Genomic DNA, 20,134 nt, shown 5'->3' with positions numbered 1-20,134 from the left:
GGCTGGGGACTGCCCCTCACCTTCCTGAACACAGCGGGGTCCGGGAGGGGGGGCCCAAAGAAGGGCACGTCGTCTCTAGCAGTGACAGAGACCTGGAAGGGAGAGTAGCAGTTCCTGTGGAGCCCCCACCCCAGCCAGAGACCCCTAATTCATCCCTGTCCTGCCCCCTCCTGGGTGCCAGGCCTGCCCCTTGCTGGGGAAGTTTCCGTAACTGCTGATCGGGTGAGTGAACCCCAGGATTTCAGCCCCTCCATCCTTGGTCCTGAATTTGAGTGGTGAGAAGTGGTGGAGATCTCAGGGGTCATGAAGGATAGTGAAGGCCAAGGAGGCCAAAGGGTGGAGGAGAGTAGGGACAGTCTGGGGAGGGGGCAGAGAGGGCAGGATGGGAATCCTCTATCCACAGAGCAAGAGTGGGGCTCAGAGCCCTCTGGACAGTCCCCTTATCTACAGGTGGGAAAACTGAGGCTCAGGGAGGTCTCACAGTGACTCAGGGTGGTGCTGGGGCTGGGGTTGCGGCTGATACCCGTGGGAGGCTCCGTGATCACCCACCTTGTAGAGCGGGCCGTCAGGCCCCCCGCCCTCGGCCTGTACCACCACATAGGCATGCAGGAAGTTGGATGCAATCATGTCAGGCACAAAGGGTGTGTTCTCGTCCTGGAAGACTACAGCGACAATGTCGTTCCCGATGTGCCGCTTCCGCTGCAACTGAGCACAGGGCCACAGGCCTTCACCACCTGGCTAGAGAGGGGCTCACCGGGCGCAGGCAAGGAAAGGTGCCCGCAGGACGGTGGGAGGGTCTGGGGTACGCAGAGGGCACGTCTGAGGATTCGCTTCCACCCCCAAAAAATATCAGGAGAAACTTGTCTTAAAATTATTTTAGTTTTTTCGGAATCCTGTGACAGATGAGGAAACGGAGGCCAAGAGAGAAGGGACTTGTAAGGCCCTGCTGTGAGTTAGAGGACTCGAACCCTGGGCTCCTGGGCTCCAGGCTCTACCTGTCAGCCCTCCTTCTGTCTCAATACCCCAAACATGCCCCCGCCCCCGGAACAAAGAGTTTCCACTCAGCATATACATTCATGTTGCTGAGATGAACACAGGATTCTCTTAGAAGACACTTAAAAGACACTAAAACACAATATTCCATTTTTCTCACACTACCCTTTTATCTATCCCCCTGGGGTGGGGGCATGGGGTCCGGTGGACAGCCCTGCAGGAAGCTTAGGACAGGTCGACAAATTTCGGTGTTCACCTCCCAGAATATGCCCTGCACTTCCTCGCCTCCAGCCCTGTGCAGAAGGTGGAAGCCATTTTCTCTGGAACATTCCCCCACCTTCTCCCAGCTCCTCTGCAGCCTAGAAATCACTTTATCTTAAAAGCTTTTCTTGACTCCTATCTCTGCCAAGTTTACGTGCCCCGTGTGACCCCACAGTGCCCCTCCCTCCCTGTAAAAACGCTAACTCCCATTTGTTGAGCCCTTGTTATGTACCAGATCCTGTTGTAGCCGCTCTGTGGGCATTCGCTCATGTACGCTCACCCACGAGGTCGGTGCCAGTGTCATCCCTGTTGCATGGATGTGGAAACAGGCTTTCCCTACCGCCGCAGCACGTCACCCTGCCCCCACTAGAGCCCACGAGTGGGGGAATGGATCGTTTCCATGTCTGTATCCCAGGGCCCCCTGAACCTGGTGTGGTGAACACTGAATGGACAGATAAGTGGGGGGACAGAAGGACGGGGGGAAGCAGGTGGGTGGGTGCCCAGGCTACCTGCTGGGCGTCCCCTTCTGTGTAGGGCAGCTTGGTGGACACGTGAAACATGATCTCCTTGTTGCGGAAGTTGCAGTACACAGACTCGGTCCCCGTCTGCCCGTGGGTCACGTCCAGGCCTCCTCGGAACCTGCCCCAGGCCCCCCAGGCCACGGCTCAGTCTCCAGCCCCAGCCAGGCCTCCACAGGGCCTGGACAGGGGCTCCCTCCCTGCCCGAGGGCATGGGTCCAATTAAGCGATGCTCTTCCCACCTAATGCTCACCCTTTAAAGTCCTGCAGTTTGACCTTCTGACCCAGAAATTCGAGAAACTCCACGAAGGCGGGGCTTTCCTCATTGGTGCTGAAGAGCTCTTCCTCGGAGGTCTGGGGACACAGGGAGCGCAGAGGTCACGGAGCTGGCGCTCCTGAGTAGCCGCCGCCCCCCAGCCCCCACTCGCACCCAGAGCAGGCCAGGACGAGGACCTCTGGGCTCCCCCCAACCCTGAGCTCCTGGGAAGCACAGTCCCTGGGCAGGAGCCCTCGCCCGGCAAAGGTCTGAGGCCCCAGATCCTGGGCCAGGCGGTGGGGGAGCCGGGAGGAGGAAGTGAGCGCACCTGCCCAAGCTTCTGATAAATGACTCCGAACTTGAAGTTATTGCTGATAACGTGCTCGTCAAAGGTGACGATGAGGCGGGAAGCCTGGGGGCAGAGGACCAGGGGTGAGATGGCCGCTTTGACAGGCCACCATTTATTGCTCTAACTCCGTGCTAAGCGCCGTGTGGGGTCTACTTATGTCACCTCGTTTAATCTTCACAGGCCCGTGAGGGAGACACTGCTGCTGTCCCCATTTTACAAATGAAGAAACCAAGGTTCAGAGAGCTTAAGGAACTTGTGACCTGCCTAAGATCAACTGCTCGCGAGTGGTGGAGCGGGGACTTGAACTCACAACCAAAGCTTAAGCTCCCTGTTCTTGAGTCTTGCCCACAGGTCCCCCCTCGAGTCCATTCTGTAAGACCCAACTTGTTCCCTGGCTCCTCTGGAAACCCACAGCATCGTTCTAGAATGAGTCAAGTCCCACCAGCTTGCTGTGGAACCTTGAGGCGTTCCCCTTACCTTGGGCCTCAGTTGCCCCTTTTGTACCTGAAAGGTAACATCTGATTTGTGAGGCCCCTTCCTGGACCACACCACCCCTCGGGGACCTACCGCGCCTTGTCAGAATGCAGTCAGAGCCACAAGGGCTGACATGTCTTTCAGGGCCACCTCTTCCAGGAAGCACCCCGACTCACTAAGGTCAAGCCCCCATCCTTTCGCCACGTGGCCACAGTGCCTCAAAGCCAGCGCTGGAGCTGGGAGCACAGCTGGTGTCTGTGGGGCAGCATTTGTGCAGGCACCTGTGTTATTCCCTCTCCCCGAATCCCCTCAGGTCCGAAGGCAAGGCCAAGTGGAGTCCCCTGGCTCAGGAGCCCCGACTGCCCTTGGGAGGGTCCCCAAATGGCACTGAGAGTTCCTGGAAGTAAGGCCTGCCTCCAGGGCGGACGGCACTAAGGTTACAGGCAGGCCTCCTGCGTCTGCAGCGCATCGCCGGAGAAGGCACAGGGCCATTCTGGGCCTCTGCTTCCTCTTCTGCCAACCGTAGACTTTGCACAGTTGTTATGTGGAATGAGTGAGAGAACTTGGGGGGAATACCCTGCACACAACAGGTGCCGCATAAATGCTCAGTTCCCTAGTTAGCCACCCGGCCCAGGGCGCGGGGCCCAGATGCAGCTGTACCTTGGGGTAGAGCACAGGGTAAAATCGATCCACGTTCACATCTTCGCACACCAGCTGCAGGGAGAAGGGAGGGGCTGAAGGGAGGGCCCCCTGGCCACCGTCTGGGGAGGACAGCAGCGGGAAGGAGAGGGAGTAGCTGAGTCTGCAGCAGGACTGGGGGCTCATTGCTGCTCAGGATGGGGTGAAGAGAACTGGGGTCCCCTTATCCAAAGGTGCTCTCAAGTGATCGAAAAGCACACGGGCCAGGAACAGGAGCCCAGAACACACAGCTGTGTGGCAGCGTCATGGGACACAGGGGAGGTGGGACCTCGGAGGCAGGGCTAGGACCTGGGGCTCAAGAGGACCATGTGCACAGGCAAAGCTGCACCCAGCTCTGTGCCCAGCTGGGGTGCCCAAACAGGCCTCACCTTTGCCATCTGGACCACATTGGGGAACTCAGTGAGGCAGGAGATGGGGATGACATCATGGTGTGTCCGGCACTTGGTCCTGGGAGGAGAGAGCCCACGCTGAGGGGCTAGGCAGCGGGAGAGGGAGGGAAGCCCCTCCGGACAAAGTAAGCCCCGAAGGGACACATCCCAGGGGGAGGGAGGACCAGAGGTGATGATGGGGCCTGGCCTGGCTGGGGGGCAAACTCGCTGAGCAACCTCAGGCAAATCCCTGCCCTCGTTGGGCCTTGATTAGAAGAGCGGGTACAAGGAGATGGGCTTTTAGACTGTAAGAACTCAGCCCTCCCTGCTGCCCCAGGGTCCCCCCAGCGCACCCTCACCTGAGCAGCAGCCGTAGGTGCTCCTGGTCCCCGATGACATCATACTTGAGTGAGAAGACAAGGTGGCCCAGGGCAGTGTCCAGTGAGTAGTAATTGAAATGCTCCTGTGGTGGGAGGTGGGGGCCGGGAGAGAGAGCTGAGCTTGGGGCTTCCAGAAACCAGACCAGAAAGCCAACTCACTCCCAGAGGGGGACCTTCACCAAGCAGCCGGTGTCATCGCTAATGGCAGACTCTACATCAGATAGACCTGCATTCAAATCCCCGCTCCGCCGGGCGCCAGGGTGGCTCAGTTGGTCAAGCGTCTGCCTTTGGCTCGGGCCATGATCCCGGGGTCCTGGGATTGAATCCCCCGTTGGGGTCCTCGCTCAGCCGAGAGTCTGCTTCTCCCTCTCCCTTTGCCCCTCCCCCCGCCCCGTGCTCACTTGCGCACACGCTCTCTCTCAAATAAATAAAATCTTTAAAACAAATCCCCACTCTGCCACTTGCCAGGTGGGTAGCCTAAGAAGGTCCCCTCACCTCTCTGTGCCTCAGTTTCCCACTCTGCAAAATGGGAGGCCAACCACCTTGTGGGATGGTGGCAGGGACTGAAAGAGCTAAACAGCCTAGCAGAGAGTAGGTGTTCAATGAATGTTTGCAGTTCCTTGGGCCGTCTGGGTCCTCATCAAAGTCAGGACCACATTTGTACCTGCGTACCTATCTCCCAGCCCCTGCCCTTCTCAGGGCTGGGCACACAGTAGGTGCTCAATAAAAATCTTCTGACTGATTGCTCAGCTTGTGGCTCTGTGGCCCCTGGAGCCAGGGCCCGTGAGAAACAGGAAGTGAAACATCTCATGAACACACTGGGCGGCTCACGGGGCAGGTTCCCACCCTCCTTCCTCACCTGGACGAGCCACAGGGCTAGGAAGAAAACCTGCAGAGGGCCTAAGGGGGGGCTGCGGCAGGAATGGTTCCCCCCGGAGAGGAGCCCAGGGCGGGCACCTCTGGATGGGGAAGTCCTGAGTGCCAAGATACGCCAGCCCAGCCTGGCCCTGGCTCCCCCTGCTGGCCCTGGCCCTGGCCCTGGGAGTGGGGCTGGCTCCCGGCCACACCCGCCCCAGGAGTCATCCTGGAAGTTAAGTCCTGTTGAAACGGGAACACCTGCGCTCAGAGGGCAGGTGGAGAAAGGGGCAGGGGCAGGAGATGTGCCCCACAAATCCACAGCTCGAGGACAGTCTGAGTCAACCTGGAGCCAAGAGTCCCCCTGAGCCCAGCCTGGGCACAGAGCGATGGAAACCCCCCAAATGCTTGGTGCCAAGTGCAGACAGGGAGTGGCAGGCACTTGGCAAGGAGGGCTGCACTGAGGTCCTCAAGTCCCTTGAGCTCGGAGCATGAGCCCTCCTGGCATGTCTTCATGGAACGTCAGCCGGAGCTAGGTCCAATTCCTAGCTCGGTAATTGTGTGACCTTGACCAAGACACTTGACCTCTAGGAGCCTCAGTTTCCTCTTCTGTAAAAACTAGGACGACCCTGATCTCACAGAGTAATTATGAAGATTATCAGTAATTATCAGCTAACACTGATGAAGTGTTCCCTCTGTGCCTAGCGTCGTTCTCTATACTTTATACGTGCGTTTCTGATCCACGTTTTTACAGATGAGGAAACAGGCTCAGGAAGGTCACACCATCAAAAATGGTCACACCATCAGAAAATGGAAGAGTCCAGATGCACACCCAGGCCCTGAGACTCCAGAGCCCACACCCCTCTCCCCACCTGGGCTGTAAACTGGTATAGATTGAGCACCTGGCATGGGACCTGACACACTCGATCCCAGCATGTGACCTCCCCTCCGGCTCCCACGGTCTCACCCGCTGACTCTGACAGGTTGTCACCAGGCAGGAGCCCTGCGCTGGGGCTGTAGATGGGGCAGGGGCTTGCATCCGTCCACCGCACTGTTCTCCCAGCCCTCACCTGACGGCACGGCCTGGGTCTGTTCTGTTTGGGCCGCATACCTGGCACCTAGAACAGGGCTGGGCACGCAGCTGGTTCACTATTTGCCAACCTCGACCGAGCACTCACTTAATGCCAGACACCATTCTAAACACCTTACAAGCATTGTTCTCGTTAAAGCTTTGCAGTAACCCCACGAGGTGGGTGTCCTCACCATCTCGGTTTTTATGGATGAAGAAGCAGAGGCACAGGGAGGGTAAGTGACTTGCCCAGCGTCTCATGTAGCCAGTGAGAGAGCCAGGGTGACGCCGTGGAGGAGCCTCTGCTGTGAACCGCTACGGCATAATACTGCCTTTTGCAATAAATGTTTGTTGAATGAATGCATGAATCCACCACAAATGTTTTGAGACCCGGGACTCGGGGACTATCACCCAGCCCTAGCCCACGGATTTGGCTGCCTCCCAGGCCCGGCCCCCATCACCGGTGGGCCACCCACCTTGCCAAGAAAGTGCTTCCGGTAGATGCGGGCTGTGGGGTTACACTCGAGCTTCACCTTGGCCGTGGGTGATTGCAGCGGCTCTGTCTCCGGGATGCTGGTGATTTCGTGGTTGGTGCCCTCGATCCAGTAGCCCCCGAACTGGGGCAGCAGGATGAGGGGGAAAGGTCCTTCTCGCCCTAGGACCTGAAAGAGGACTCAGCTGAAAGCCACCGCGCTGCACCCTACCAGGGCCCCAGGACAACCCCCCAACTCAGAGTGGGCCACTTCTGCCATGGCTCAGGAGTGCCAGGGAACGAACCAGAGCCTACGTGGGCCCCAGGGCTTGCATCCACCCCCTCCAGCAGACTTGCTCCAGCCCCTCTCTTCCTACTGCAGGCACAGACCCAGGCTACATGGAACCCCACGTTCCAGTCTCCAAGGATAAGGACTTGGGGGAAGGTCGAGTTGGGAGCATGACCTTGGCCAAGAGGCTGAAAGGTTTGGATTAGAAGCCTAAGGGTTCACAGGGGCTCTGAAGACTTGGGCCTGGAAGCTGAGGCTCTAGTGCCCACAGCAAGGCCTTTGATCAGGCTCCTTGGCAGGGAGGAGGACCTGAGAATCCAGACTCCCTCTGTGGGCGCCTCTGGGGCTCAGGGCGGGGATGGGCCCAGGGGGACCAGCCAGTTACCTCGTGGACGCTTGGGTAGGGAATGTAGTCCTCCTCCGTCTACAAAACACAAACACGGCAGAGACCCAGTTGGGGTGGGGTCTTCACCCTTTACTTACTTCCAGCCTCCCCAGAATGCTCCATCGCTCAGCCAGCCACCCGGGCTGGGAGTGGGGGTGGGGCTGTGTCATCTCCCCAGGGCTTGTCTGGGGGTGACCCCTTGAGGCAGAGTCTGAGGTAAACTTAGCTCACTGAGTGCTGGCAGCCTCCTCTGGGCCTGTTTCTGCCTTGGGAAAAAGGTTCACTGCCTCCCCAGAAGAAACCTCAGGACCAGCGGTTCTCAGCGCAACAGAATGGCCTCAAGGTCTCCTTAAACACACTGCTGTGCCCCACCCCCAGTTTCCCAGGGTCTGGGTGGGGCCAAAAAATTTACATTCTTTTTTTTTTTTCCTAAGAATTTACATTTTAACAAGCTCCCAGGTAATGCTGATGCTCCTGGTCTGAGGACCACACTTTGAGAACCCCTGCTCTGGACAAAGTAGCAGGCATATGCCCATGAACTCCCCCTTCAACCCTCACCTTGAAGCCCTGGGCCCACCTCGCCCCGCCTCCCAGGCCCAGCCACCAGTCTTGGATTGTCGAGGTCCCAAATCAACCACAGAAACATATGCCTACCTGGAGGGGAGATGCGACTCCCACCCCAAGAAAATTCTGAGTCTAAACAGGAGCCTTCTCCCATCTCCTTCCACCCCCTCCTTCCTGTCTGCCGGGGGGGGGGGGGGTGGATAACCAGGCCACCCCTCCCTTCTCCTCCTCTCCTCCCCTCCCCATCAGCCTTCCCAGGCAGAAGCCTCCTGGGTCCTGGGTTTGAGTTTTCCTGCAACGGCTGATCGCACCTGGGGAGGGAGTCTCCCCATCCCTTCCAGATCCCAAGCCCTTGGGAAAGGCTGCTTGGGAAGCAGACAGCACGGGCAGACAGCCACAGGAAGGTGGGGGGGGGCATGACCTACTTTGAGGGGTGGTGGGAAGGAGCATCGTTGTTCATCCATCCTGCTTCCCTGCAGAGAGAAGGTAACACATCCCGTTATACCCCTCCCACACCTGCTACCGGCGCTGCTCCCCACCAGAGGCTCACACCCCTGTGGAGGGGAAAGCCCGGCTATGTGGGAGTACTCCCGGGGCAGGGTGCCGGCTGGCTTGGTTACCCAGGACTCTGCAGGGAGGGCTGGGGGCTATGTGCGGGAAATGTGTGCCCCTGGGACTGGGGGCAGGGGTGGCCTGCACGCGCGAGTGTGTGAGTGGGGGGTGGAGGCCACTGCATCTACAAAGATGTGTTTTGAGAGAGAGAGGAGAGGGACAGAGCGAGAGAGGAGGAGGAGGAGGAGGGGAGAGGTAGAGACAGAAAAAGTGAGAGAGGCAGAGAAACAGGAAGGGGCAGAAGAAAGGGTTTGGAGGGTGAACTGACATGGGAAGGAAAGCTCCTGAGGTTTGTTCAAGTTGCCCCACCCCTCTGCCCACCTCCCAACACACAGCCATGCACCAGACAGAGGCCTGGAAGACTAGGGCTGGGAGTGGAAGGTGGCCAGGAGTCAGGCAGAGGGGGTGGGGCACATCCCCCTGCCCCTGGCACAGCCTTGGGTTGCCCTGCGCCCTGGCATCTGTCCCTCCTCCCATTCTAGATTGGGGTCCTGTGGAGTCTGGGATGCCTCTTGGGGGATGGGAAATGTGTGTGAATGCATGGGGGTGGGAGTGTGTGTGTATGTATGTGGGGGGGGGGTAGGATGAGGCACCGATCCCAGTCCTGCTGGGGACCTACACAGGGATGGGAGCAGGGGGACACAAGTGGGTCTGGGCCCATGGGTCAGACTCCCAGTCCCCATCCTCTACTTGGACCCCCAGACTGAGGGCTCAGGACAATGCACCGCCACCACCTCCTCCCAGAACAGTCTGCTGAGGGCTCCTGGCCCATCATCAGAGAGGTGTAGAGCTGGAGACATAAAGGGCCCCCACCCCCACCCAGTCCCCTCTACGGCCCCTCAAAAAGGGCAACAGAGCCAGCCTCACCTGCATCTTCTCAATCATCTCAAACAGATCTGTGTTCTGCAACAGAGATGGAGGAGGGCAGGTCAGTCCTCAGGGTTGGCCCAGCTGACCCTGCTAAGCCCCTGAGGAGTCTCTACTCACCCCTGCCCTCCTGGTCCTTCCAACTCTAACCAACCACCATGGGCCTGTCTGAGCAGCAAGAGGGAGTGGAGAGGGCATTGTAGAAGGGAGCTCCGGGCGGATGACCCGCAGGGCTTGACCAACTGCTCAGTGAAGTCAGCCCAGAGCCCTCCCCAGGCAGCCCACCCCACTCAGTCCCCTTCCCAGAGTAAGGAGGCTGCTGTCTCAGACACGGACGGTTGTGACCCTAGGGGAGAGACACATGTCCCCCATGTCACTGCAAGTTTGGCAGTGCCAGGATCGGCCAAGTATCCCAGGTCCCAGCCCCAGAGAGGAGACAGCTGGGATCCAGGAGGGTCTGTGTTTCCACCCACCTCTCCTGGAAGAGGGCCCCACCCCCAGCCCCTGCAAGCAGTATGGGCGGGGGGCTGTTGGGGAGACAGCCCTGGGATGTCCCATTGGCTCAACAGCTGTGTGTGAGTCCACACGCATCCCCTTACCCTTACCCCTCCCCCTACAGCCAGCCTCTCCCAAGGCCAGCCAGGGCACACGCAGGGTTAATTGGGGCATCTGCCAGCTGTGCTTGGCAGCTCAGGCCTCTCCAGCGCCAACTCCCTACGAGCCTTCCTGGAAGGCGGCATCCTTGCCGGTTGGCGGGGCTGGGGGCTGGGCCTGGGAAGCCCCTAAGGTCTCCACGATAGTGTCCCTCCCCTAGCACTTCCAAGGCCTCGACTCATTTGGCTCCTGCCACCCAGTGGGGCACCGCCTGAGCTCACACACATGTGCTATGGGGTTGTGCACCAGAAAACACGTACTGCCTCTCTCTCTCTTGCTTGAACACCCACAGCCTTGTACACCAATATTTAAACACACTCTCACTGTACCAAAGAAAGCAAACACACATAAACCGCCCCCCTCCAAACCCAGGGGGTCTGACACACCAATTCTGAGCCTCAGAGCCGTATGCTAACACACGAATACACATGTCAGCGTCCTAAATCACACAACAGCACACCCACTCACACACACACAGGTCCATGTCCCACAAAGCCAAACACGCAGATGCCAACCCACCCCTGTGCAGATGTGCACGTCAGTAATTAAACACAAAGCTACACAAACCACAAAAGCACTCTCACGTCTGTGCGCCGGGACACACCATTACATGCCCTCGCAGATGTGGGCAGCTGTGTTCACAGAAACTGAGCCGCAGAGCCCCACTCCCACGTACAAGCTCACCTTTCCCTAACAGAGCCGTGCACCCCGGTAACAGACATGACGGACTTGACCCCACAACACTGAGTGAGTTTTGAGGGTGAAAAAAAGCACACAGCTACTGTGGAAGTGGTTCATCAGCAAGGGTGTGGGGCACAGGTCTGACCCTCACACACACCCCCTCACGCCCACTGGAGTGCACACTACCCATCACACGCACGCACACAGCGTGAGGATCACGAGTCACAAACACCCCGTGTGCACACTTGGAGGCCTGCCCCCAGAGGTAAAACCCACCCTGTAAATGCACTACAAGAGTCCACGGGAGACACTGACCCACGGTCACCTACGGCCACACCCAGCACTCTGAGCGTGGAAGAGACAATTCCCCAGGAGCCACAGCAGAAACCACTGACACACCTGCAGGTAGACAAACACACCTGTTAACTCAACATCCTGTACAACCGCAGCATGGGCATCTGAGCCTGGGTCCCACCGCCTCGGCCCAGCACAGTCCCAGCAGTGATGTGGGCTCACTGCTGGCCCCCAGAGCACCCCACCTGGGGAGACCTGAGGGAACAATGGCCAGGAACAATGCACGGGGAGTCACGGCCACATAAACACTGACACATGGTACTGTCACGCAGAGAGCACACACAGCAACAAGTGACACCCGCAGTTACAGCCTCACAGACGCAGCAGACGCCCCGACACATGGCAGGCTGCAAGCAAAGTGGCCCGGAGCACCACGCAAAGTTACACTGTGACATTCAGACCCCTCCTAAAAGGGGCAGGGGACGGTGAAGTAGTCCCGAGGCTAACAGACACACGGACTCACGCACGCACAGTGCCACGGTAGCCCAGAGCCACGGTGCCACCACGGGCACTCCGATCCGGGGGCGGCTCGAGAAAGAGCCCAAGGCCCAGGACCCCAGGGCAGGGCTGCGCTCTGTGGCCGCCGTGCCCGGGTATCAGCCCAGAAGCTCACACACCCTCCATGACGGAGCCTCGCACACCACCCCGGCTGGGGCAGAGCCTGCCCGGCTTCGAGGAAGTCGGCCTGAGCTGGCTCCCGCGGACCTCCTCGGCCAGGCCGCCCTCGCCCTCGTCCTCACCTGCCAACCGGCCCCAGCGGGCAGCGAGCCCCTCCGCGGACGGCCGGGGGGCGCCAGGGGCCGCGGCTGCGCCATGCCGAGCCTGGCCCGGCCGGGCCCCCGCCCCGGCGGCGCTTCAGCTGGCCCGGCCGGCTCCCGCCCGCGCGCGCCCCGGCCCGGGCCCCGCAGCGCCGAGCTCCGTGCTCTGGGCTCCGGGCTCCCGGCGGCACACTGCCCGAGCTGGGCTCGCCCGGAGGCCGGGCCCGGAGGGGGCGGGGCGCCAGGTACGGGCGGCGCGGGGGCGGGGACACAGTATTCCGGGGCGGGGACACCTGAGGCCCCGCCCCCGCGCGGCCCGGCCCGCCGTCCCCGGACACTGCGCCTGCGCGCTCTCGCCCGCGCGCTGTACGCTTAGAGCCCCCTGGAGCCCCCAGGCTATACTCAGCGCGCCCCTACCCCGCCTTCTCTATCTTCCCAGACTCTGGCTACCCCGCCTCAGGGCCTCAAGGACGGGGTTCTTGGGACAGGCTGTGAAGCTAGGCAGGAAGAGGAGAGGGTTACCTCGTAGACAGAGGGCTCTCCTTGAGCCTCTACTAATCTTGCACTCTTAGCAAGGGTGACCTCGCCCCACAGTCCAGGAGGTACGGGTGTTATCGCCGTTTTACGGAACAGAAAACTGATTCGAGAGATGAAATATCATGCTCAGGTTCACATAGCAAGGAAAAGGCAGAAACTGGGAATCCAGGGAAAGGCCTGGTGCTGCTCTCCCCTCCCTCCTCATCTCCCCCCACCCCTTAACGCCTGCCAGTGGCTGGCCTGTTCCCTCCCTTCCCCAGGTCCTGTGCCCACACGGGACCCTAACTGCCCTGATCCTGGGGGAGGGAGGGAACAGGGACTGCCCAGGACTTCAGGACATGAAGGTTCTAGCACTGCCCTTAGTACAACTTGCTGAGCGGACTTGAGTGAGTCCCTGCCACCTCAGTGGGTTTCAGTCTCCCCATCTGTAAAATATAAAGCCCTCAGTTTTCCTACCTCTGCAGGCCCTTCCAGCTGACCCTGCATTGTGTCTGCCACTGTACAGTAGAAGCAGGGCCCTGCCCTCAGCACCCCTTCCTCAAAGCAGCAATTGCTTCCTGAGCTGTGGCCAAGTCAACACCAGCTGCTTTGGACCCTGCAGGAGCAGGGCTGCCCACCAGCTCAGTGCACAACCTCTCTTCAGCTTCCCGCAGGAGCTGCCAGCTGCTGCCCACCGCCCTCCGTCTCCAGGGCTAAGGTCTCCTGGAAGGAAGGCACTGGACCTTCCTTTCCTCCAGACCTGGCCCTGGGTCAGGTTGGAGCCTGGGGAGCCAGTGGGAACTCTGGAGATGTGTGTTCCAGACACGGTGTAGCTTTGTTTTTAATAATTAACAGCAGCAAATATTGATTTATGCAGGCACTTCCAGGCCTGAGCGCTTCCGGGCACCCATCGAAATGCAGCCAGAGAAAACATCCATTCCCACACTGGGAGGAGGTAAGACCTGCTCGCATCACTGGAGACATCTGTGTGACAGGCAGAGTGGTGGGTGTATTCACATGTGCATGCAGCTGTATGTGGGTGACTCTGGGGCCCACTGTGGCTGTGTGTGCATGGACATCCCGGGTATCTGTATTCGCATTTGTACATGTGTGTCTGTATAGATATGCTTGTGTATGTGTGCGAGTCTCTGTAAACATCTGCAGATGTGTGAACATGTCCATGGACAGGTGTGGGTAGACTGTGATATACACGTGTGTAGATTTCTGAATTCCTGAGTGGAGAAATCCCTAAGTGGGGGGCAGGGTGAGAGAGCCCTGAAGAGCTCAGTGTCTGTACAAATGTGGTTTTCCAATGAGAGGGGACTGTCCCTTCTGGGAGTTCCATCCTGCCCTGGGAACGTAACGTTGCTGATACAGTTCAGCTTCCTGATTTCTGCTTCCCAAAGTCAGTTTCATAGTCATCACCCAGCTGAAAGCTGACAAGGTGGTTAGGAAGGAACTGTCACCTCTGTTTTACCCACAAGGAAACTGAGATCCAGAGAGGAGCAGGGACTTGCCCACTGGCACAGGGGGTTGACTTGCCCCTCAGATTGGCTGCACCTACGTGATAAATGTGCACAGACTTAGGGGTGCTGGAGGAGGGGCGTGGAGAATGTGTCATAGGCCTGGGTCCCCTTGGCCCCACCACAGGCTTGCTGGGCATCCAGGGGGATCACTCAATGTCTCTGTACTCTGGTTTCCCTCTGTGTCAAAGGAGGATATCCACAGACTGGATCTTGCTTCTGGGGGAGGGGGGCTGTCCGGACGGATCGGTTTGGAGCCTGCTGTCTGAGCTGTGTCGGCACAAATGGAGACTTCTGTCTGACTGGGTGGAGGCCAGAAAGCCTGAGGGGAGGTGGCTCGGAGCTAATCCATGAAAGGCAGCCACAGGCTGTCTGAGCAGGCAGGACTCAGGGTGATAGGTTGTTCCTACCCTCATTTTCCTGATAGGAAGACTGAGGCCGGGGGCGGGGGGGAGCTATGGTTCAAGGGCACACAGCGCTTGGTGAGAACCAAGACCTCCTCCTCTATGCGTAGGGGGAGAGGGACTGGGGGCCTCATGAACCCAGGTGCCCTCGAGTTGCTCCTTTCCTGCCAAGCCCCAGGATCCACATGGGCCTCTCATGGGCTCTTGCCCAGACACAGGGAGCAGGCAAGGGTCTCAGGAACCCCCTGATGTTGCCCTACGACACCCACTTGGGACTCCCTTGGAGTTGGTGGTCCCCCACAAGGATTAAGGTCCCTGGCCGTCTGCCTTCCTGGCTGAGGAGAGGTACGTGGCCCTTGGCCAGCCCTGCGTTGGCTATTTCCTGGCTGTGTGACCTTGGGAAAACCTCTCTGAGCATCTGGTTTCTCATCTGGAGATTGTCTACCCAAGGTCTGATGAAATGACCAAGAGGCGTGATGTCTGAGGACATGCTTTAGAAGCTGAAAAGTGTACTGCAGAGATGAAGGCTTATGACCTTCTGTATCAGGGAGGCCACAAGGCCAGGCACTCCAGTCACACGGCCTGAGTTCCGGTCCCGGCCCCATCGTATCCTAACCTGTGTGTTTAAGCAAGGAACTTAAACTTCTCTGAGCCTTGATTTTCTCATCTGCAAAATGGGACTAATAGCAGTAGCTATCACGTAGTACCTGTAGTTTGAGGATGGAATGAAATGGTGCCTGTAAAGCATTAAGTACCCACCTGGCACACAGTCTATCTCAGTAAATGCTAGTGGTTGCTACTGGTATTCTGCTAAGCTGTTCAGTTACTCGTCTCTCCCCTGGACTCTGGCTCCTTGAGGGCAGTGTCTGTGTCAGATGGATTTCTGGCCCAGCAGCGCCCAGCACAAAATCTGACCCAGATCAAGGGCCGTGCAAACGTTTGATTCTGACGATCTCATTTATAGAGCTCTTACCCTGTGCCGGATATTGCGCACGGAACGTGTTATTGGGACTTTTTCATTTAATCCTCACGATCGCTCTGTGCGGGGCACTATCATTATACCCGGGCTACAGATGGGGAGGCTGGTGGTGATGTTGATAATGAAGATGGCTGGCTGGTTTATTCCCAGCCGTTCGGCCCCCTCCCCAGCAATGTCACAGACCCAGGTCCAACCCACCCAGGGATGAGGAGTGGTGTCCCTTTGGGGAGCTAAACCCTAAGCAGCATCTGCTGGAACATTTTAACCCTGTCCAGTGGCCCTTTTTAATGACCCCTCGGCCCCAGGGGTCTCCAGAGCAGAGGCAGTGGAGAGGGGGCACTTACCTTGGGGTAGAGTGAAGCAGGATGGGGGGGAACCAAGTCCGCGCGTGGCAGGTCTAATGCCTGAGGGAAGCGCTGGTTCTGCCCATCACTCCTCCTGGAAGACAGAAAGGGTCTGTGGTCAGGGAGAGCCCCAAGCTGGGAGATGGGTGAACTTTGGGAGGAAGAGTTGCTCTCTGAGTTGGGGGACAGATTTCACGGGTGGGGGGGGGCGGGTCCTGGGTTCCCCAGGAGGAGGGAGAGGAGAAGTTTCTGGAACAGGGTGGCCAAACAGGCTCTCCTTTCCCAGAGATCAGAAATGTGGACAGGGTCTCTCCCCAAGTTCTATGTTAGCTCCCTTCCCAACACATACTCCAGCCGAGAGGATGTCCACAGCCCATTTTGAAGATGGGTAGACTGGGGCAGGGGACAGTGAGGGTTGCTATAGAGGGCTGAGTCCTCTGACCTCTGTACTAAGCAACCCCTATAGACCCCTCCCTGAGCCTTCAGGGAGACGCAGCCTTAGGACTGAGAGAATACTTGGGCTATTACTGTTCTCAATGACAATAACAATAGCAGACACCCACCGGGCCTACTGTGTGTCGGGCCCTGTCCCAAGCCCCTCTTTCCAGGCCTGAGGGCAGACTCCTCACCACACTGGTATTCTCACTTAACAGATGAGGACCCAGAGGCATGCAGAGGTCACACAGCTGGTCAGGGGCAGAGCCAGCATCTGCGTGAGGCCTGCCTCCAAGTTCAGCCTCTTTGCCCACACCCATTCCCCTCCCTGAGGAAAGGAAGCAGGTCTGGTGAGGGTGAAGTCAGCTCCCGTCACCCTAGAAAGCCTGCTGGGGAGGCTACCTCCGGGGTCAGGGAGAGGAAGTGCCCAGTGGCTCCGGAGACCTGGGAGCCCAGGGCTGGGCGAGCAGGCCTGGCTTCTCCCTGCTGCCTAGGGCCACCCTGACGTGGCTGCACCCCCGCCCGGGTCCCATCCACTGAGGCTGGTCCTGAGAGGGTGAGTCATTCAGGCCGCCAAACAATCCTCAGCAGCTCACAGCAGCGGACTTGAGTCAGGTGGAGCTGGGACTGCCACACCCTAAAAGGGGAAGGGCCTGCAGGAACCTGGCCTAGGAAGGAGACCCCGAGGACCCTCCGAGCCCCCCCTGCTGACTCCCCTCAGCCCAGCCTCTCTGGTAGGAGAACCGGCCCAGAGGAGCCATCCACAGCCCCGCCGCACACAGCAGATGCCTCTCCCCCTCTCAGGGCTGCGGGCATCTTTAAAGTGGGGCCTACACGAAGCAGTGCTTGACCCAGAAACACAGAGATGGTGGTAGTGGCATTTCAAGCCGTGGCATCAGTGTGAGGAAGATATTCCCAGGCACTTACCTATTGTGTGACCTTGGGTCAGTGACACACCCTCCAGCCTCTGCTTCCAAAACATTTTCATAGAGCCGGGGCAGCTAGTAGGTCTTTACTCAATGAATTCTTTGGTATTCATTCATTCATGGTAAATTCTGGGTCCCCGAGTTAGGGTCTTGTTCAGTATTTGTTGAACGGATAAATAAAGAAAGAAGCAATGAATGGATGGAGTTTGGGAGCAGGGAGGCACTGGAGGTGTGTGAGCAAGGAAATACCTGAACTTAGGTCCCTGCAGGTTGCAAAGGGTGCTGACCTGAGAAGAGACTGGAGCCAGGGGAGTAGAGAGAGGCCCACAGAAATGGTCCAGGCCAATTCCACTGAGGTTGCCCTGAGGAGTCTTCGTTGAGTCCTGGGTCATGTGCCTGGAACTGTGTCAAGCATTTTTACACCCTCGCTACAGTGCTGGGAGATTGGCGGTATTTATCCCTGTTTTTATAGAGGGAGACACTGAAGCTCGGAGAGGTGAAGCCGCTTCCCCTAGCAGGTGGGTGACAGAGCCGCCTGTAAAGCCTACGCCCTTGACTGAGCAAGGCCAGTGCCAGTAGGATGGAGACCAGAGGCTGCCCAGGGGCCAGGAAGTGCTGGGGTTGCTGGGTCCCCTTAGTGGCAGGGACATGGGGACAGTGGTGTGGCCCCCATGGGTGGTGCCCCGTGGAGGTTGTTATCCATGATCGAGCTATTGGGGTGGTGTCCTTCTGTCTGCCCCTCTCAGGCCCCTAGGCTCAGACAGTGGCTGCTGCGGGTCGGCCTGGCAATAGCTCCCTACCACACTCCCCTTCCAGAACCCTCTCAGTCTGAGCTTCCCCATGTCCAAGTGCCCATCCCACACAGGACTGCTCATGCTGGCACAGGACTAGGGAGGTCTCTCGAGACAAGGGGTGGGGTCTGACTTCTGACCCTACGCCAAGGCCCTCAACTCTCGAGTTCCTGACTGGCCAGGCCGTACCCAGCCCCCTCCCCCCGCCAGCCAACTCCTCCACCTACAAGGTCATTGGGGGGCCCTCAAGGGCAGGAGGGGCTCCACAATGGGGACAGAGCAGGAATTGGAGGCTCTGGGCCCTGCCTGCCCCCATCCATCCCAGCCCTGAGGGAACAGAAGGACAGTAATCACAAAAGCCACAGCCCACCTGTGCCTTATATGATTTCACTCAATCATCCCCGAAACCCAGTGAGGCAGGTGCTCAAAAACTGCCGGCTTTACACATGGGCACACAGAAGCTCAGCGAGGTATGTTTACTTGCCCAAGGTCACACAGTGAAGGAGGCAGAGCAGGCACTGGAACCCAGGTTTGTCCCTCCAGAGCCCAAGGTCTGAACTTCATAGCACGGGCGGCCCCCGCAGGTCGCATCAAAGAGGTCATGATAGCGGTAATAGCAAGGACAGCTAACGCTGATACTGGACGGAGGTGCCCTGGGCAGGCTCTGCTCTAACTGCTTTGCTTGGCGTCAGTCTTTCAGAGGAGGGCACTAAGAGACAGACAGCTTAAGCAACTTGTCCAAGGTCACGCTGACAGTAAGGGAAACACGGATGATCTGACCCCTCCACCATCTGGGTCTAGGTACCCTAATGCCACACTCTGCTGACCCTGAGTAGATACGAGTTGCTCAATCAATAATTTGGCAGGGATGAATAAACTCAGCCTGTCTCTTCCCCACCCATACCCTGCCGTGTCCCCTTGCCTCCCCTCCCCCTGTCAGCCTCCTTCACCTCGTACCCATCTCATCCCCATCTTTCTAGCCCCCTCCATTCCCCTTCTGCCTCTGGCCTCTGCAGACCTCCCCCAGCTTGGCCATTTCCATCCCTCTCGTCCCTCTTGGGAACTTGAACCTCCCCCCAGTCCCCCTCCCCCCAGCCCTGTCTCTATCCCACCCTCGTCTCCTCCTGGTCTTCACCATTCCGTTCACGTGGGGTCTGCCCCTCCCCCCTTCTCTGCAAACTTTCCTGACCCTATGGCCTGGCTCAGCTTAAAATGCTTTGCATTCTCCCCCGCACCTGCAGCGTGCTGGGAAGTGGGGAGCTCGCCCCTCTTTTCCCCTCCCCCTGCCATGACCAAAGTCGTATCTGCATAGCACTGTACCATCTATCATCTCATCCGAGCACCATGGGAACTTTGTGAAGTTGGGTATTATCCACTTTTGCTCTAGATAAGAAAACTGAGGCTCAGAGAGGTTAAGCGACAAGTCCATGGTCACACGAGGGAAAGGGTAGAACAGAGGTTTTACTCCAGCCCAAGGTTCTTCCACTACACATTACAGCTGCTCTCAACCCAGGACCTCAGTCCAGTCACCTAGCCTTGGCTCCCAGGGGCTTCTCCGTGGCAGCCCTCCCGGCTCCGGCAGCCACCACCAAGCATCTTCCCTAGGTCCAGATCCAGTCGTGCCCTGTCTGGCCTGAACACCTGCCTCCAGGTACAGGACACCTGGGCACAGGAAAAGGTGGCAGCCAGAGAGGAGGTGACTTGCCCAAGGTCACACAGAAAGCCTGAGCCAAGCTGGCATCTGGGCCAGGCACATTCCAGGGTCACCTTCAGGCCCTGGAGGTGCCTGGCCTCCAGCCAGCTGGCCCCAGCTCCCTACCCCGCCGAAGCACCCATCTCTCCCAGGGAAAGGGTGCAGCAGGAGGTTGGGGAGGGGCCCAGTGGCCCAGCTCCTGAGTGGGATGGGCCAGGCCGGAAGCCACTGCTGACAGCTCCCGGGTTTCTTGGCAACTGTCACTGCACCTCCTCCCATCCCTTATCTCCACATCGAGGTAACAATAATAATCTCACTGTCGTGAGTACAGCTCTTTGTACTTTTCAAAAGTGCTCTTTATCTGCTCACTCCTGGGAGTCTCACCGGAACTGGAGCGGGAGATAAGGCAGTCGCTAGGATCCCCAATCCCCAGAAGGATAAACCGAGGCTCAGAGAGGTTAAACCACCACCTCAAGGTCACCCAGCAAGGCAGAAGCAGATTGGGGACCAGAACCCAGGCCTTCCATCAGGGCTCCAGATGCCGCACTGGGGTCGGAGGGCATCGCCACGTGGTTCTGCCCACTGCCAAACTGCAGGTCAGATCCAGGCACGGTGGAAGGAGCTAGGTAAGGCTGAGGAAAGCTGGCCAGATGCCTTCCTGAGTT

At 58.6% G+C, this 20,134-nt stretch overlaps 1 protein-coding gene across 14 annotated transcripts in view; it reads right to left on the bottom strand.

Annotated features, from left to right (window-relative positions):
* Positions 1-20,134, bottom strand: part of RAP1GAP (RAP1 GTPase activating protein) — a 49,076-nt gene that overhangs the window by 12,462 nt on the left and 16,480 nt on the right. For 8 of the 14 annotated variants that reach the window (XR_015722809.1, XR_015722805.1, XR_015722807.1 and 5 more), the window contains exons 3-15: positions 15,625-15,718; positions 9,412-9,447; positions 8,358-8,405; positions 7,369-7,407; positions 6,699-6,884; positions 4,278-4,381; positions 3,919-3,997; positions 3,512-3,565; positions 2,357-2,440; positions 2,026-2,126; positions 1,764-1,893; positions 550-705; positions 21-92 (exon numbers count right to left, since the gene is read on the bottom strand). Coding sequence is in view for 7 of the 14 variants with exons in the window: in XM_087858599.1 (XP_087714725.1) it covers positions 21-92; positions 550-705; positions 1,764-1,893; positions 2,026-2,126; positions 2,357-2,440; positions 3,512-3,565; positions 3,919-3,997; positions 4,278-4,381; positions 6,699-6,884; positions 7,369-7,407; positions 8,358-8,405; positions 9,412-9,447; positions 15,625-15,718 (1,183 nt within the window). In the remaining 7 variants the exon portion in view is untranslated. Of the gene's footprint in view, positions 1-20; positions 93-549; positions 706-1,763; positions 1,894-2,025; positions 2,127-2,356; positions 2,441-3,511; positions 3,566-3,918; positions 3,998-4,277; positions 4,382-6,698; positions 6,885-7,368; positions 7,408-8,357; positions 8,406-9,411; positions 9,448-11,061; positions 11,085-11,840; positions 12,023-15,624; positions 15,719-16,986; positions 17,096-20,134 lie in introns of those variants that run through there. The other 6 variants (XR_015722806.1, XM_087858600.1, XM_087858602.1 and 3 more) reach the window with 4 other exon arrangements.

Source organism: Ursus americanus, chromosome 33 (genome assembly GCF_024610735.1).
Source record: "Ursus americanus isolate L20-20 chromosome 33, mUrsAme1.1.p, whole genome shotgun sequence".
Lineage (NCBI taxonomy): Eukaryota > Metazoa > Chordata > Mammalia > Carnivora > Ursidae > Ursus > Ursus americanus.
The sequence above is the reverse complement of the archived record's forward strand: the minus strand, read 5'-3'. Positions and strand labels throughout refer to the sequence as shown.